The sequence below is a fragment of the Crocodylus siamensis genome, chromosome 7 (assembly GCF_052110815.1).
Source record: "Crocodylus siamensis isolate JL-2025a chromosome 7, ASM5211081v1, whole genome shotgun sequence".
NCBI classification, from domain to species: Eukaryota; Metazoa; Chordata; order Crocodylia; family Crocodylidae; genus Crocodylus; species Crocodylus siamensis.
The window spans coordinates 26,308,168-26,326,174 of record NC_143401.1 but is presented as its reverse complement, the minus strand read 5'-3'; the positions used below and the strand labels follow the sequence as shown (position 1 = coordinate 26,326,174).

The following is an 18,007-nucleotide window of genomic DNA, read 5'->3' as shown; positions in this document are numbered from 1 at the left end:
GCCTTGTGCAGAGTACCACAGGGATCACTGTGGACTGGATGGTGGGGTAGGGGCTGACCATAGCTGCACCACCCAAGTGAGGTCTGCTGCATGCACCCCCTGCCTCCCCTCCCTCTTCCCACCCTTGGCTGGTTCCTACAACCTAGCATATGGGCAGCTCCCCACACACGAGCATAATGTCCCCCTACATACCCACACCCTCCCAATCCCATCCCACCAACATACTTTATTTTGAGCTATTATACAATTGCCTCTATGTATACTGTGGCAGGCCAGTAGGGGGTGATCCTGCACCGAGCCACCCAACTCACTGGGCCCGACCAACTTCCAGGCTCTGAGTGCCTCCCTGGGGGCGCCAAGCATCTCACCAACCCCCTTCCTGGAGTATACCTGCTAGACTGGGGGTAACACCACCACCACCCAGGGTCTGAACTGATCCTGGCCCTGTGCCCCCTGGGAAACACAGGCCTGGTAGCCCTTGAGGGTACTCGACCCACTTCAAGAACTCTGGGTACTTCTCTCAGTCTGAAACACAAATAGTAGTCTCCCTTAGTCAGCCAAACCAAGGGCACCCCAAGGCATAATCTAGACCCACTCCCAGTAAGTCTGCGTTAATAGGTACAAAGGAGAACTTTACTGGTTACAGGGGGTAGGGTTGCAATAGGGTACAGGGTAGAACAATATCAGAGAAATCCCATAGAGCAAACTGGTATGGCTGGGTAGCCTCTGATCACGCCTCTGAGTTACTGCAAGCTATATATCTAGTTCCATCTCAGGTAGCTTACTCACAAGTATCATCCAGAGGCAGGTGGAGATTCCCTCTGGAGGCAGGCAGTTCACTGAACATGAGTTTCAAGAGAAAGAGCAAGTTTCAGATGGTCCAGCTCTTCTCTTTCTGAGTTTTCATCATGGCTACTGCTCCTCCTCCTGGGCAGTCCTTAACCTTATGACCTCATTTACCTGGTCCAATGAAGGCCAGCACCTGTTGCCTGCCAGCCAACCCATTTGAAATGCATCACTGGTTTTTAGGTAGACTGGCAGGGTCTCTAGTCCCTTCCCAGTCAGGCTGGCATTGCTCAGAACAATAGGGAGCATAAGCCCCTCACCCAGGTATGTGATGCCAGTCACCTAAGCAGAGAGAGCAGGTTTCCCCACTCCCTCAGGAATGTATCCAACTCAGGTAACCTAAAGAGATGGGATGCCCTCTGTAGGGCCCATATTAATCAAACTGTCACAGAGCAGAGTTTTTGGGGAGGGACAGAGGTGGCATTCTGCCACATACACTGCTCACAAAAAAACCAAACAAATCAGGACAAAAATGTTATTTGAAATATAATTAAAATAGGTTATAGTACTTTGAATTTTAGTATTTTTATCTATTATTTGTTAAAATGATCTCTTCTGAAAGATTGTGTGCATGGCCTTTGACAGCTCAACAGAACTGTCCTGCCATCTGAAGGAATCACCCATTCTAATCTATGTTATCATCATGCCAGAAAAGTACATAAAGTTAATTCTGTTAACTGTTATCTTCTTTGTTGATTTATGTAACTGTGGTTGCTAAAGTGCCACTGATTACAGACTTCTGTAATTGAATCTCAAATTTGATCAAACTGTTTTTTGGTTGAGGCTTTTTGTTTGGATTTTTGTTTTGTTTTTTGCTTTTTCACAGATATTTTAATTTTTAGAACTGCAAGTGTAGAATTTCTCAGTATTTTTTCACCTTTTTCATTTGGCCACAAAGTGTTTATTCTGCACTTAAAATCTTGTGAATAGCACGTGGCCAATACACCTATTTCTGGGATTCCCCGAAAGTGACAGAAGAACGATCACAGATTGCTATAGCTCCTCCCTTTCTGTCACCAGTCAAGCTCTCTTCTTGGATATTTAAGTTTCCTGCTAGGGAGCTCACTCTAAGAGCTAATAAGTTCAATTACATCTAATTTAAGCAAATCTTTGTTGTTTTGTTTTTGAGGACTTTTTTAGATGTTAGCTTTTTCATCTTTACTTCATACCCAGGACTGCCTAGAAAGCACTTGTGGCCTGCTGAAGTCATTGCTGCAGGCTATTAGTGTGACTGGGTTTTGAACAATAATGCAAAAGACTGCTCTCTAAATGTTCATTCTGCTTAATGCAAGCTTCTTTTTTAGCAGGCATCCTCAATGAAAATAGGTTCCTTAGCTGAACATGCCAGTATTTGTCATTACCTCATCCCTTTGGTGCACGGATCTCTTACCACCATATCATACTTGGAGAGACAACTGGAGCGCAGAGATCATTGAAATGTATGGTTTTATAGATAGATCCTGGCCAGTAGACAAGGACCTGGAATTGAAAGCTTATCTAGGGCATAACTTTTAAACACTCTTGCTTAGTATGTTGTGCGCTGAAACATTTTGAACTTCAATCTTCCTTCAGGTCCATTTTCGTCTCCCCTATAACTCCCCTATAACTGCATTAATGGCATCTATTCATGGCATGTCAATAATGCAAATTCAGAGTGGGGAATTCACAGCTCTGATGCAATTACATCAGTAACATGTACTTTTTCCAGTCTAAGCTCATCTTCAGTTGGGATATTCGCTGTTATAGCAACATACCTTTTCCCATGTAGAGAAGTGCAAAGCTTTCCCACAAAGCAGCTGCAGCAACAGGAAGAAACCTATTTGGTTTTGGGGGTTTTTCAGAAAGCCTAGAAAAAATAAGTTGCACAAGCAGAATAACCATTGCCTGAGAGGAGGAGCAAAAAAGAATGGGCCCTTTGCAGGGAAGATAACATCCAGATCAAGTTACCACTTCTGTGATACTTCTGCCCCTACTAGATATTTTCCAAATCCCTCAGAATATATTCTAGTCCAAAATGTATATTGGCAGTAGTGTTATATGCAAGGAAAACTCAGAAACCCTGCAGAGACTGAATATACAAACTCAGTCTAGGGAAGTTGAGAAATAGCTTCATTCCTTTACCAAAGAAGGGAATGATGAGGGAAGTACAGCAAGTCCAACTTTCTGGCATAACAGCTGGCTTAGTCACCACACAAAGCTCAATCTTGCAAGGTACTGGACACTTCCCAGCTTCCCAGAGCGCTCGTTGTGAGTTGAGGGCTCAGGACCTTGTAGAATCCATTCCTTATTCACTATAGGCTGACTCCTCTGCTGAAGAATGAGTTACATGCAGTTAACAATGCAGCAGCATACAGCTACAGGCTGAGAAAGAAGTAGGGAAAAACAAAGGAAAAACTAACATTTGTACACTCAGTTTTATTGTATGTAGTTTTATCCCAGTTTCACCTTACAGGATTTTTTCAATACACTGCAATTTTTTTTTTTAAAGGGAAAAAAAAAGGTGTAGCTAGACAGTTAAAATAACTATTGATTTCTGCCTAAGAAAAATGCCCATGTTTATCCAGCACCTTGATTCTAGATAAGTATTCAACCCATCTTGAGTAACATAAGTGACAGCTCATGGTACTATGAATGCGATGTCACAACCCACAACGCTCCAGGGGATTTCAGTCAGTAGCAAATAGGTTTGGAAGAACTTAAGTATATTTCTATGTAGTTATAATTACAGATCTATTACTTATAGCTGTTACTCACAACCAGGCTATGAAACAGTGTTGGAATTTGCTTGAACTTTTCATTAACACTGTTATAATTGCACAGTCCCTCCCTCCCCACTAAGAATTCCTCCTTCTAGCCTTTTCTCTTAACTTAATTTCCTCCCCTTTCTGGAGGAATATTTTTTTACCACAAGATACATGCAACAGGTACAAGGGGAAATAAAGTAGCAGCTCCTCCCTCCTCTAATCAGCCATTTGGCATGTATACAAAATGGAAAAGGAAAGTCTATTGTATGTGACTACTGGCAAGACGGCCTAATCAAGGGCTTGTATTTTTTCTCACACCTGCTCAGTTGTAACATTTAATATCCTTGATACCATGAAAAGTTCAGTACACAGGCAGTGCCCAATGCTGGATTTCCAAAATCCTGGCAAACTGCCACCATCCTACAAGCTGAAATAAAAGTGATTATTAAAATACTCTGAATTTAGTTAGGGAGCACCACAATATACTTGGTATACTAGCCACAGAACATACTTATGTATTATGTATTCCGACTAACATTTTCCCCTGAGAGACACTGTCAAAATATGAACCATTATATAAAAAAAAATCTTTACCTGCATTATTATAACAAAGAAGCTATTCACACATATTAAGAATTATTAACCTCTAACTTACTTACGGGTGTGCAAAACGGGCCACATTCAATTCAGATTCAGCCCACACTGGGGACAGTGATTTAATTAATTGATTCAGATCACTGTCCCCAATTTATCTGGCCAAATCTAAATCTGAAGATTTGATGCTAATTCGGAGAATCAGCAGTTCAGCCATAGACGCAGCTTTAAATGTTTTTTCTACATACCTCGAGGTAGCAGGCGCGGCTTGTGAATGCTGTGATGGTGGGGTGGATGGTGGGGCATGTTCCCCAGCAGACCCAGAAGTGGACTGGAAGTGCTTCTGGTCCATTTCTGGGTCTGCTGCTGAGTTGGCTGGGAAGCCTCCCACGCTCCTGTGGAATGCTCCATCCGACCCAGCATTCACGAGCCTTGAGGTATGTAGAAAAAACATTTAAAGCTGTGTCTATGTCCAAATTGTCAAATCTTTCTGAATCAATTCAGAGGGTTCTAATTCGATTCAGAGAGATTAAAGGGTCTCCCGATTCGATTTGGATTCAGAGATTCAGCCATTGAATAAGGCTGAATCGAATCAGGGACCAAAGCTTTGCACAGTCCTACTTTCTGCTGAATTCATTACGGACTATGAAGCTTCCTGGTCTTCCATGCACTAGAACTGTGAAGTTGTGATAAAAATCATGGGAATTTCTGATAAATAATCTATTGTATCTACTTAAATACAAGATGATGTCCCCCGCAATCAGCATCGAGGAAAAAAGCCCTTTGTCCTATAATTGCATACAAGGAAATACACTGTTTATCATTAAACTGCTACAAGTCATAATAAAGCAGTATACTGCATACATTTCAACTTCTTCTTTCCCACAGCAAAGCTGTGCCTTTCTTTCCATTTCCAATGACCTGTCTCTTCACTAGCCTTAAATGTCTGACAAACTTCACCAAACAGGGCCCCAAAGAGCTCACCCAGAATCCCTCTCTCAGCCTGGTGCATATGGTTAGCAGGGATCGGGTTTTCCATTTCCCACAGGAAAAACAGAGAAAAACGCAGATTTTCCTTTTACCCGAAAAAAACTTGGATTTTTCATTTTAATGGAGAAACACACAGATTATGGACTTTTGCAAAGACCTCTTGCAGGCTGGCAGAGTTCCAGCCTGAAAGGGGCTGGGGATACAGAAGGAGAGCAGTCAGGCTTGGGGGCACCATGTGCATGTACGGGCATATAGCTGCCAAGCAGCCTGGAGAGCAGCTCCTGCAGGTAAGTCTGGTGGGGTGCGGGGAGGGACTGAGGCCCCCATAGTGACGTAGGGAGGGAGTTGGGCAGGGCTGGGCCTGCTGCCCAGTCTGGGCGGGGATTGGGGCTAGAATGCATGGCCACAGGGCCCCAGCAGCGAGTGGGACAGGGTTGCAGGCAGGTCATCTGGGGGGCAGGAGAAGCTAGCTCCCCACCATTGCGCACACTCCTGGGAGGGCAATAAGGGGCATGTGCCCCCAGATTCATGCATGGCGTGGGTGCAGGCTGCTCACTGCAGGCTTGGGCTCCCCATCCTGTGGCCCTGCCATGCCACGTCCCACCCACTGGGCTGCAGAGACCCTGGGGATTGTGACCCCCGGTGCTGCCAGGTGGATACGGGGCGCTTTGCCAGGGTGATGCGGGGCTTGCAGCGGCATGCAGGTCCCAGGCAGAGGGCAGCAGGGCAGGGAGCCCACACCTGCCCCCATCCCGCACACATATTTGGTGGGCACGTGCCCTCCACAGTCCCCTAGGAGTGAGCACAGTGGCAGGAAGCCAGCCCCCTGCCTAAGCCTGCAGCAGGCAGCCCGCACCCACCCTCCCCCCAACACAAGGGGCTCTACTTTGGCCATGCTGCCCACAGGGAAGGGGGAGCTGGGCTCCATGCCCCAATCTGCCACAGCACCCACTGCTTCCTGTGGGCAACCGTCAGGGCTCAGCTACTGCTGCAGGGGGCAGGGGGAAGTGGTCCCAGGTCTCTGGCCCCATAGACCTGGCGGCTGGGGGCCCCTCTGCCAGGGCCTGGGGTTTGTGAGTGGGGAGTAAGGGGTCTGGGACCTGCATCCTGGTCAGCTCAGGGGGCAGAGGGAGCTTTGATTTTCTATGATAAAAACCCCAAAGTCAAATTCCAAAATTTATACATATTTAGAATTTATTTTATTATACTGACTGAGGAACTAGTAGGCTTCAAAACTTCTTTAAAATTGTAAATATATCAAATAAAACATTGTGCTTAATTGATACCTATGTATATAGTGGTATTTAATTTTAAATGAGGATTTTTATCAGAGAATTTGCTATTTTTATCAAAGAAAACCAAGATTCCTGATGATTAGTGTGATCTTGCCCTCCATGAGGTGAAGTTGGACTATGCTGCCCTGCACTACATCTGCGTATACATTTTTGGGATATCCTAGGTTTTATAACAAGAACACCTGGTTCCAGTCATGGGAGGGGGGGACGGACTAATTATCACATGGATCACTTGTGGGGAATATCTTGAATGCACACACACATCGAGTAGTACTGAGCTGTGGGATCACAAAGGCTTGAAATGCTGTTGACTGATGGGGCCCAGTCCAATGAACTGTATGGTAAATCATGAGTCTTTTGCCTTTGGACTAACATCATGCATCATTTGTAGTTGGTATAAGCATGTGCCAAAGTGCTGTTTTTACAAGTATGTTTACGGAGTACCTGTGCTAAAACTTGCAACCGTTTTAAAAAAGGTAAAATGCATCATTCTAGATTAACTAAGTCTAAGTCTATGGATACCTGTAGTAATTTGCCTATAAAATAAACTGTTTATTTCAAGGTCAGTGCTTTCAAGTCTGCCCTTCCATGTCTCAGGGAGAGCAGGATCTGACAGTAAGGAGCAAGGGAAAGAACTGCAAGGGGAAGGTGGTGGGGGGTACAAAAAGGAAGGGGGCTACCTGACTCAGATTTATTCTCCCTGATATAGCAGCAGAAAGAGGGGCAAATTCAAATCCAAGCTAACCCTACAAATATAAGGGGTCATCTCATATGTGAGTAAACGCAGTATATATAAAACAGAAGCTACTGTACTAAGGGACTTATACTTAGTAAAAGTTTTTGTCATTCTGAAGGAATTTTGACAGTTGCTGCTATTGAAGAGCAGGAATTTTGAAAAGGGTAAAATTACTCAAAGCCTTGGTAAAGGCTCCCTGACAAATAGAAAGCTTCCTCTTGCATGTTTGGGGTCGACATTCAGGAGCAACAGATATTAGTAACATACTGGAAAATAAAAACATTAACAGAAAGCTATCCTTAAAAAAAAACAAAAACAAAAACAAACAAACAAACAAAAACTTAGAAGTGTTCCTTTCAAATTCAGTAAGTCTGTCTTTTCATAACTTGACAAAGAGAGATTTAACCCTGACTGTCCCCATCTTATTCTTCTCCCAGGACAGCCATTTTCCCTCTTGGAGAAACATCCTGAACATCTATACTCTTGTGGTTTCTCCTGGGAGACCAGCAACTGTCTCAGGAAAAACTGAGCATCTGTATACGATCATGCAACTCTGATTTTCATATACAGCCGTCTAGCTAACACTCAACTGAAATAATTTTAAAAAAACCTATACACATGAGTATGGTGTTACAACTGGCACACAGAAAAAAAATGCACAGCACACAGTCTGCACACAGCACAAAATGTCAAACATGCTTTTTGGTTTTAGTATAAAAGTAGAAGTGTATGGTCTGGAAGAAAGCTTACCTTCTAAAAGGTGAGAAAAAGAGTAAGAAACAAACAGAAGAACAAAAACAAAGATGCATAAAGTAGTCATGATAAAGAAATAGTAGTGGTAAAATACTTCAGATGCAAAATAAGGGTCAGGACACCAATATGTAGGCCGACGTGGTTTAATCCCTTGCTCAAATTTGATGTTAGGTTTCCTGAACCAACTAATAATGGTGAACTAACAGGTTTTTATCCCTATAGATGTTTTTTGAAATAGTTTGTTGTTTGCTGCTGTGCAACTATTCCCCCAAATCCTATCAGCAACCTATTTAAGGGGCCATTTCTTTGCAACTGTAGTTACACAGGATGTAAACACATATAGGCGGCTTCTCCAAGATGCCAACGTTCCCTTCTGCTGAGCAGCAGACATGGGACTGAACTGGCAACAGAGACATTTTAAAACGTGACAAGAAAAGAAAGGAGAACCACACCAGCACTCGCACGTTGCACCTGCATGACAATAATTTGGTAAACATTCCAACTAATCGGACCTCAGATTACACCCTCTCTCATCCAAAATGAGCATGCAGCCCAGAAAGCCCTTTCTGGAGGAGAGAAATAAGGACAACAGACAGTAACACTGGGTGCAGACAAAAAAGACAATTTTCACCTGATATGGCCACAGGAAGTGGTCTATAACCATAACCAAATACAAGTTCAAAACTGTGGACTGTTTCAAAATGGCCAACCTGGCAAAACTCTGAACCCTCATTTCATTGCATGAGGTTTCAGATGAAGACATTTCAAAACAGCATCTTCTGTAATTTGCGTCTGCATTGCCTGCTAGCCTCTGAGCTGTTTTCAGAAGGGAGAGGGGAAGCAGAGGGCGTTCAGTCTGGTGGTTTTTAGCCCCTCCTGGAGGATGGGGCTGGTGTATTGTAGGCCCCCCTGCCCCGGCAAGGTGGGTCGCTCCAATTCACCCACCCCACCGTCCAGAGCCAGCGGGGGAACCCCTAGGAGTTTCCTCTGCTCCCTTGTCTCACTCCCATTCTGAGAACAGGGACAGGCTGGGACTGGAGGAGGGGTCATTGGTAGGGGAAACAGACTGTATGCTGGAAGCCAGCAGCTAGATTCCCTCCCCCCCGGAACCAACAGTGAACTTTGGAGATCACAGTAACTCGGAACACTTCCTGCAACGTGTTCTCAGTTACAGTGGGGAGCTGCACTTTTGTCTGCATCCACTACCTCAACACTCAGGTAAATGCAAAAGTAAAAGATTTTCTCAGTTAATCACCACTTGTGGAACTTTTCACCTTGCCTTTTCAAACAAAAAACTTCAGTCAACATGACTGTGAGTTAACTTTTTTCCTAACACTTGCAAAGGCAACTCTGGGTAAATAATGGATTATGAGTACTTACGTATTAAACCAGTTTTAGGCATGATTTCTATAGTTTAAGAACAACTTTTGTACCCAACTTATTCCCACTTTGCTAGATGAGGTATGACTGTCACATACTTCCCTCCTTTGGGAAGACTGCACTGCATTTTACAATTATCTTGTGACGCCAAAGAAAGAAACCAAATTTAACATAAATCACAATCTCTTGAAAGCTATCAGAGAGCCCTTCAAATAAGCCATTGGAACAAGTTCACATAATGTTCTTTTATAACCTTCTTGTTTCTATTATATCAAATCAAATAAGAATAACCAGTCAACAAGATTTTTTTTTTTGTTTTTTTTTTTTTAAGAAAAAGGTAAAGCAATAACACAAATAATATTATCTCAAAGACAAATGAGCTCCAATGATAATCTTTTATCTTGATTCTCTTATGGTATGGTATCACACAGTATAGCAAGATAAAATCTACAAAGCATAGCAAAAGTATAGCAAGATAAAATCTACAGACTCTATAATCTGAAAAGTGTCATTTTATACTTGCTATGGTAGGTCAAGCAGAATTTCCAAAAGGAGTAGTGAACATACCTTACTAGCCCAGGCATCCTCATCCCAGGAAGTGAGTTGCAACACACGGATGATTTCATTAATCTCGGCACTCATCTTCTCTACTGTGAAGTTACGGTTTTTCAAAGCCTCTTCTATCCCTTGGCTTTTAGAATTTTTAGTAGTTACAAAAATCTTCATAGCTATAAATGTTGTACAACTGATTAGTAAACCACCAAAAGATCCAGTTCTTAAACAAGACACTCTCCCACTGTTTCATTCATGAACAGTACTTAATGGGATTGAATAAAACCATGGAGTCCGAGGCCTTTAAGACGTGTTCATTGGTATAATTAGGTCAGTCAAGTATAGTATTTCAAAATATATACTTTAGCTCACCGTTCAGTCTAAACCTTTTTAGACTGAAGACACCCCTCAGAAAATCCAGCTCTGTGTTTCCACTCATTTTTAGATTAAAGAAAAATAATGGAGCAATTCGTGTTGCAAAGAACTCAGAAAGGCCACAATGGGTCAGAAGGAATGGGTACCTGTAGACATGTGGGGCACCTGCTCCAACGCACTGTAATGACAGCACGTTAAAGCAATTGAGCATGCTAATTGCAATGTTCCAGCAGCCTTGGTGTCTCGTGTATTCAGCGCCCCATGCTTGTTGAACAAACTTTAGTTAAAAGCACCCCCACTGCCATTTTAAAGCGCAGGATGGTGAATATACAAGATGCTGGAAATGCTTTACATTAGTGGTTCCCAAGAGCTGCTCTGATTAAAGCACTGCCCCATCCCTGGAGCACGTGTAAAGATTCCCACAATTTTTGACACTGCATTTATCCTGTGAGTCATGTGTAGGTGTTTGCTTACCTAACAGTATTCATATTGTTCAGCATTCCAGAGCACTCCTAAAAGGATCTCATAACTCTTCAGGGTTCTGAGGGTTGAGAACCACTGCTCTAGTTCTAGCTCATGCTAAAGCATACGCTGCCCTATCTTCATTGTTCTTACTTCCCAGCTAAGTAGATTACATTGCCACATACCACCACCACCTCTTAGTTTTCCTATGCAGATGCTTCTGTTTCTCTCCTTTTCCTTTTCCTGTTTTGCACTGATGCATCAAATAGTCAGCATCAATACAAAATATACCATAAACCTATAATTTTCAGATTCTTGTGTGTTCCTACACCCATCTGCTCAGTTAAAATTCACGCCAGGGCAATAGCAATGGGAAAACCCCATGCACATTACTAAGATAATCACAGGAATGTACTAGACCAACACAGACACAGGCGCTCTTGTCCAAAATGTTTCACCTTGCCTGAACATTTAAAATCAAAGCCAAATTAGACAATCAATGTTTAGCCCCACATTGCTATTTCTTCATCTCAGACTACCTTTACATTTTGTGGAGTCATCTTCACAGACTAGAACAGAAGCACAATGCTATGCTATAGGGGTCATTAGCAGTACCTCAATTTCTGCAGATGCAAAGGCAGTCCCATTCCAAAACCTGTCCAGTGCTTTGATTTAACTCAATTTAACATCAAGAGGAAGGTAGGATTTGAAAGGACATTACAAAGGCAAAGCCTGCTGTACTCTACTTGTACAACTTTGTCAAAAACCCTTCAAACCAAAATTCTATTATTCAGACAGCTACCATTGTGGATCTCCAAGCAGACAACTTGTTTAGATATACTTTATGGCTTGTGTCATACACAAAGCATGTACTAGGGACTAGAAAGAAAGAGAGAGTAATTTTGTACTACATTCTTAAAGCAAAAAAACAGTGCTTAAACTGCCACCCCAACTATAACACTTGAAAAAAATGAAACCTGGCACTGGCGAGAAGGAAAACAAAATCTGTTCACAAGTGCAAACAACTAAGAGGCCAAGGTATTCTCAACATTATGCACTGCTATATATTTTGGGTAAGATATTCAGTCTCCCTAGCTGTAGCTCGACCAGCACTCCCTGTGGCAGAGGACAGGAGTTTTGACAGAGGGCCACGCTGCTTCAGTAATGGGACTGTAAGTTCTACACCCAAGAAACAGACAAGTGGAGGCCTCTTCCCTTTTAGGCCATTCCCAGAATAAAATGCATCAGAAGCTTAAGTGTGGCAGGAATAGGTTCCAATTTCCCCCGAGTGTGTGTGTGCGCGCGCGCACGTGTGCGCGTGCATGCATATGTACAAGAAGATCTGGGGGAGGAGGGGTTAATTTGCTTTGTTTTTAAAGAGTATACATGTCTCAGCCTTTGACAGCAGCATCTAGACTACACTGCTGTGAGGCCCATTATGCATAGATGCTAAAAAAAGGTAGGTCAACCATAAGAAAGTTCTTTCATATAAATGCATTAATGCAAACAGCTATTTTAAAATATTTATTAAATGTAATACTGCAGCAAATGACATGCATGGCATGTAAATACAACTCATATAAATAGTATACAGTTAATTTTTGCAAGTACACAAAACTTGAAATGGATAAGTTGGTGTAATAGCTTCTCTTCCCACCTCCAAGCTACTGACAAATAATCCACACACCTAAATATTTCCAGTCAGTCTAAAAGGGACGTAAAGGCTGCTATTTTAATGGACAAAACACAATGCCATTCAAATCTGCATTATACATTTGTATGTAATTGTATTAAATAGTCTGACCAAGTACCTGAAATAAGGACTGGCAATAGCTCCTTCACAGTGTTCATGGAATTCACCAACATGACTCTGTGCTCCTGATGAGTCAATTCCTGCTGTCTTTCATCAATCATTTTTGCCATTTTTGTCATTCCTAGATCAGAAGAGTTAATTCAAGTAATTAAGCTATGAATACGGTTTTTCCCTATAGTTCTGAACATTCTGCAAGGAAGTCTACCTTCTCACAGTTGAACTTTCCAAACAAAAGCCAAAAAACTTAACAAGGCACAACAACTTTGAACTATTTTTCAGTTGCTTCAGGGAAACTATACATTCAGTTTCTGTTTGAAATTCAACCTAGAGAATAGGCCTCAAGATTCTTAAGCTTTTTTGTTCTTCTTAAAAGACTAATGATAAAAATGACCTATACAGATATAGAATAAATGAAGAGCTGACTTCAGCAAAGACAGTCAGGTCATCATCTTATGACAATGATTTACTACTTTTTCCTCCTTTTACTTTAAGTCGCATTTAGATAATGGAAGATGGGATCAGCCAGTATCAGGGACACATGGTGTGCTGCCTTCAGAAAATACTTGTCTGGAAGTTTTACTAGTATTATGGCATCCATTATGACAGAACAAATAAATATACATTAAGTAGAATTGTCCTCATTCTAAAATATTGTATACTATACTATAATAGTATATTTACTCCAGAATAACATGTTATTAGTTTATTTTATTTGAGAAAGAATATATGGTTCCCCCAGTAGTTCCCGACCACTTGGAAAATGTGATGACTGATGTATATTCTACTGTGGTCCCCACATAAATCTTAACTGTTGAAAGTATATTTACTCCACAATAACATGTTTAAGGAGTTAAAAACATGCCATGGAAAGCTGACATGGTTTTGAAGGTTTATACAAACTAATACTACATGTTCTGAAGAGCACATAGGTCAGACCAAGACTTCTATTTCAGGGTTGCCAATAGCAGAAAACTAAACTAACAGGAAATACATGCAGGTTGAATTTAGAGGTAAAATGTGAGACTGGTGGGATAACACACACCGAAACACAAACCTACACACACTTCCTGGTTTCAAAAATTAAATACTGATCAAATATTTACTACCCAACTATAAACTATATAGAAAGGACAGCTTGTGTCACAGAAGTATAATACTGCTACTCTACATAACATAATGATCACAAATTTCAAGTGTTTTATGATCATCTGAGTCAAGCAAGTATCTTTCAAAATAGAAAAAAAATTCAAGTGGGAACTTTAAGATAAAAAGTAGTCCACAGGTACAGCAAAAGAAACAACCTATTGACTCTACAGGTTTACAAGGGAACAAGGTGGACATTGGGAAAATATCTACCTCAGATTCAGGCAGCAAAGATCCAGACACTATCAGAGAACAAGTTGTCCAAGAGAGAGACAAAACAAAGCAATTAAAATCACAAACTAACCAGAGAGTAGTTTTTTTCCAAAAGATAAGAACTCAGCAGAAGACCTTCTACCAAAAACATGCAATGTTTAGTAAATCATGGATGACTGCTAGAAAACAAGGGCTGAACTTAATTATAAACAAAAGATTTAAAAGATATTTCTGTGTGATCTGGCAATTACAGGTCACTAAGGTTTACTTATGTATCAGGAAAACTGGAAGGGAAAAAGAACTCTAAAACACCTAGATGGACATGATGAGAACACATTTGGTAGTGGGGGGGGGTTTCAAACAACAACAAAAAAAGAAATCAAGCCCCAGAGAGATGACATATTTATCACATTACACCAGTTTAACAGTCTTATCACCAGTGCAAAGAAATAGCGAACAGATGGCAATGAGAAACTTCTAAACTAGGATGACTTCATCCAATCTGGCGCTGAATTATCCCTGAAAGAACAGGGTAAAAGTCTAATGGTACAAAGTTATGTCAATATTACCTGTCTTCATCCTACTTCTCTCCAATGATTTATAAAACTTCAGCATATTTGCAAAGGACAACACAAGATTCCTGGTAGATCTATGAACAGTTTATGATAATTCTCTCACAGCATGCAGTAAGGCAGATAATCATGAGACAAGGAAAAAAAAGTATTGTCATGGATTAGAAAATGTCCATGTATTTAAATGTGTGATGGATGACAAAATGAAAAATTAAGATAATTATGCTAGCCCAGACTAGGAAAGACTGAAGTTCCTCAGTCAAAACTTACAACAGAATAGTAGATAAAATTCAGTGTTGAAAAATATGAGGCTTATAAACACTGACATGTATCATTTGAATTATTCACACACACTGTTAGATTCTAAATTAATTGCTGCCATTCAAGAAAATAGGCATGTGCTTCTTGTGCACAGCTCAATGAAAAAGTCTGCTCAATAAGTCATGGCAATCAAAATACAAAAGGAGGTAAGTGTCATAATGTCATCATATAAATCATTGATGTGTCATTACCTGAAATGCCATGTTCGGTTCTGCTAACCCAGCTCAAAAACAGTCTAGCAGAGGCAAAAGAAGTCCAGAGCAAATCAGTGAAAATGATCAGAGGCATGGAAGACACAGAAAAGACTAGGACTGCTGGTTTAGTGATAACAACAAACACCAGAGAAGTATATAAAACAAAATAAATCAATCAACCACATGAAGAAGATAGACTAGCCAGATTGGCCACGTATTTATTTAATTTTTTGAAGTAAACCAAGGGGATGCCAGTTAAAATGAAGGCAAATGATTTTTCAGGGGTTCTGTTTTGGGGGGGTTTCAAGCCGTGATGCATGACCTACTGTGGAGCTTACCACTGCAAGGTATCACCGCAGATAAAAGTTTATTGCAATCCCAAAGTTTAGCCAGGAATACACATAACAGAAGAATTTTGTTGTTACACTGAAAAGGAGGAACAGGCTTCCTGATATAAAGACACCTTGTACAAGCCAGCTCTTCTGAGTTAATGAACCTTTTCAAAGTAGCTGGTAGTGGCCATTTGGGAGGTGAAGAAATAAAACCACTTGGTGGACCTCTTGATTCAATTTACATCTTCTATTCATATGAAAATTTATATTTGTATTTCAGTTGCATTTTTAGTGTTTTCCTGTTTATCTCCAAACACTTTACAAAAGGGGCCAGCATTGTTATTCTCAATTGATCAATAGGGGAAAAAGAGAGAAAGGGAGTCATTTTATCAAACGATCCCACAGGCCAATGGCAAAGCCAGGAATATAATCTTTTTTTTCTCTTACCAGATAGAGAAAAACTGGGGCAGACATACTGCCTCTTTAACAGAAAGGCCTCATTAATGAGGTGAAAGATCATAAAACAGTCTTAGGCCAACTAGCCTGTAATAAAGAAACAGTGAATAAGTAGAGAAGAGAGAACCCTATCTGGCCTTCGCTTTTATAGCAGTGAAGCACTATTTTCTGGACCTCTTACTAATATCTAGATGTCAAACTTGTATTATAATTTAAACTGTAACAGTCCAAGGAATGTTTTTAGGATGCAACTACCTCACTCTGTACAGAAGCTCATTACCCAAAACCTGGATTCAGTTGTTGGTGTTTGAAAGTATATAGCTTCCTATACTGTATTTTGTGTTATATTTTTGTTGTATATCAAGAAGTCTATCCTTCAGCACATTGCTCCCTAATAATGTAAAAGAAAAATGGCTTACCTTTGTGTCCTATGCATACTGCGATACAGTTTGACCCAACACTGGGTCAAATCACTGATATAGCATTTTCTAATGCGATTTGTACTGCATCCTCAAGATAATACTTGTGAGGCAGAAAGCACTGGAAAGCTGACCTTTAATATAAACTGTTCCAGCAGACTTTCAAAAGGAAAAGCTTTAACATAACTCAAATACAAATGACTACAAAACTTGGGACAACAAATATATGCATAAGAGTATATTCAGAAGATACTGGAGAAATCTAACCTGGCCCCAAATTCTTTGTGTATGTCACTAAATCCTCCATAGTCTCCACCACCTCTGCCACAGTTAGATATTCCAAAATTCCCTTGCAGACACGGATGATTTTACGGACCTAAAAAGAAGCATTTAATCATTTAATAGGTCAAGCTAGAAATGCAAGGTTTATTACTGAAAAATAGAACAAGCACAGCATTTGGTAGCAGGGTTAGCAAAGATCTATGTGAGGTTTGGAATCTTGAATTAATGGCTCAGAACTTTTCAGCAACAAAACCCACATAATCTTCTGTACTCCCAAAACAAACCAACATTTCTGTTATTTGAAATGACACATCCTGTTTCCAATAATTTCACACCTACCTCAAGATCTGAAGGACATCAGGGAAATACGTAAATTGTAAGAAAGTATATTCACCTCTTAGGGCACTAGGGAACATGCTGCACTGCTGTCTTGAAGAAAGACTGTATTATAATTTGTTATTGATGTTTAACAGATAAAAAAGAAATTACTAAGTAAAACTTCCAGAACGATAGATTCCAAAGTTTCCCTATGAAATGTTATCCATTAAACAGTTGTGCACATGCAGAATACATTATCCAACATTCCACTTAAAAAGGATGGATCCAACTCTAAAACCTTCCAGAAAAAATGTGTGTGAGGGGCATTTTATTCTCCTTTTGCCTCGCAGCACAAGGAGTTTTCTTAACTATGCTTTGAATTAGAAGTCCACGTTGGCCTTTTTACCAATCTGTTTTTAAAACACCTATTGTTTTTACATCATATTTGAGAGGAGTGGTTCTCAACTTTTTATACTTGAGACACCCCTCAATCAATTCAAGGCACCCTTTGGAAAATGCCAGCTCTTAATTTTCACTGTTGTTTTGACTACAGACAAATAATAGAGTGAATCCTTTGTTGAAATGAACTCAGATCACAACAGATCAGAAGGTTCTAACACCATGAATTCCTATATGAAAACTGGGTTTATCTTGTGAATCAGGTCTGCATACCTAACCATGCTAAAATCATGCAGCACCCCTTATCACTTTTGAAAGGATCTCATGGCACCCTGGTTGAGAATCACTGGGCTGGAAAATAGAGAGCTCATGGCAACACCCAACCTTTTCTGGAGGATTTAACTTAGAGCACTGAATTTAAATGAAAAGCAGCCATTACTGCTGAAAATCTGAACTAATACTCTTTGCAAGTCCTCAAGCAGTCACTTCTAATAATGATCTCCAACATTATGTTTGTTCAATAGATATTAAAATAGATTTTATATTTGTGAGAATAAAACATGCCAAAGTAATAAAAAATGTTCCTCTTTTGTTTACCTTGTGCATATTGGAACTGAGCATTTGAAGAAGCATGTAGCTTTAGAGAGGAATGAATTATTTTCCTGAACACTGGAACTATGATTAAGAAAACAAATACTTCACACCATGATCATGTCCCAGATCACTTTTGAAGTACTTATTGGAATGTTTTCCATCCATCCAAACCAGGCCCTTGTTAGATTTATACATGGAATCCTTGGAACTACTACAAATTAAGT

The 18,007-nt window shown here is 40.6% G+C and overlaps 1 protein-coding gene across 4 annotated transcripts in view; it reads right to left on the bottom strand.

Moving 5' to 3' along the window:
- The window catches only part of VCL (vinculin), a 106,758-nt gene that overhangs the window by 33,466 nt on the left and 55,285 nt on the right, over positions 1–18,007 (bottom strand). For all 4 annotated transcript variants that reach the window (XM_090058636.1, XM_090058637.1, XM_090058633.1 and 1 more), the window contains exons 4-6: positions 16,458–16,566; positions 12,539–12,661; positions 9,906–10,066 (exon numbers count right to left, since the gene is read on the bottom strand). In XM_090058636.1, the coding sequence (XP_089914762.1) occupies positions 9,906–10,066; positions 12,539–12,661; positions 16,458–16,566 (393 nt within the window). The remainder of the gene's footprint in view (positions 1–9,905; positions 10,067–12,538; positions 12,662–16,457; positions 16,567–18,007) is intronic.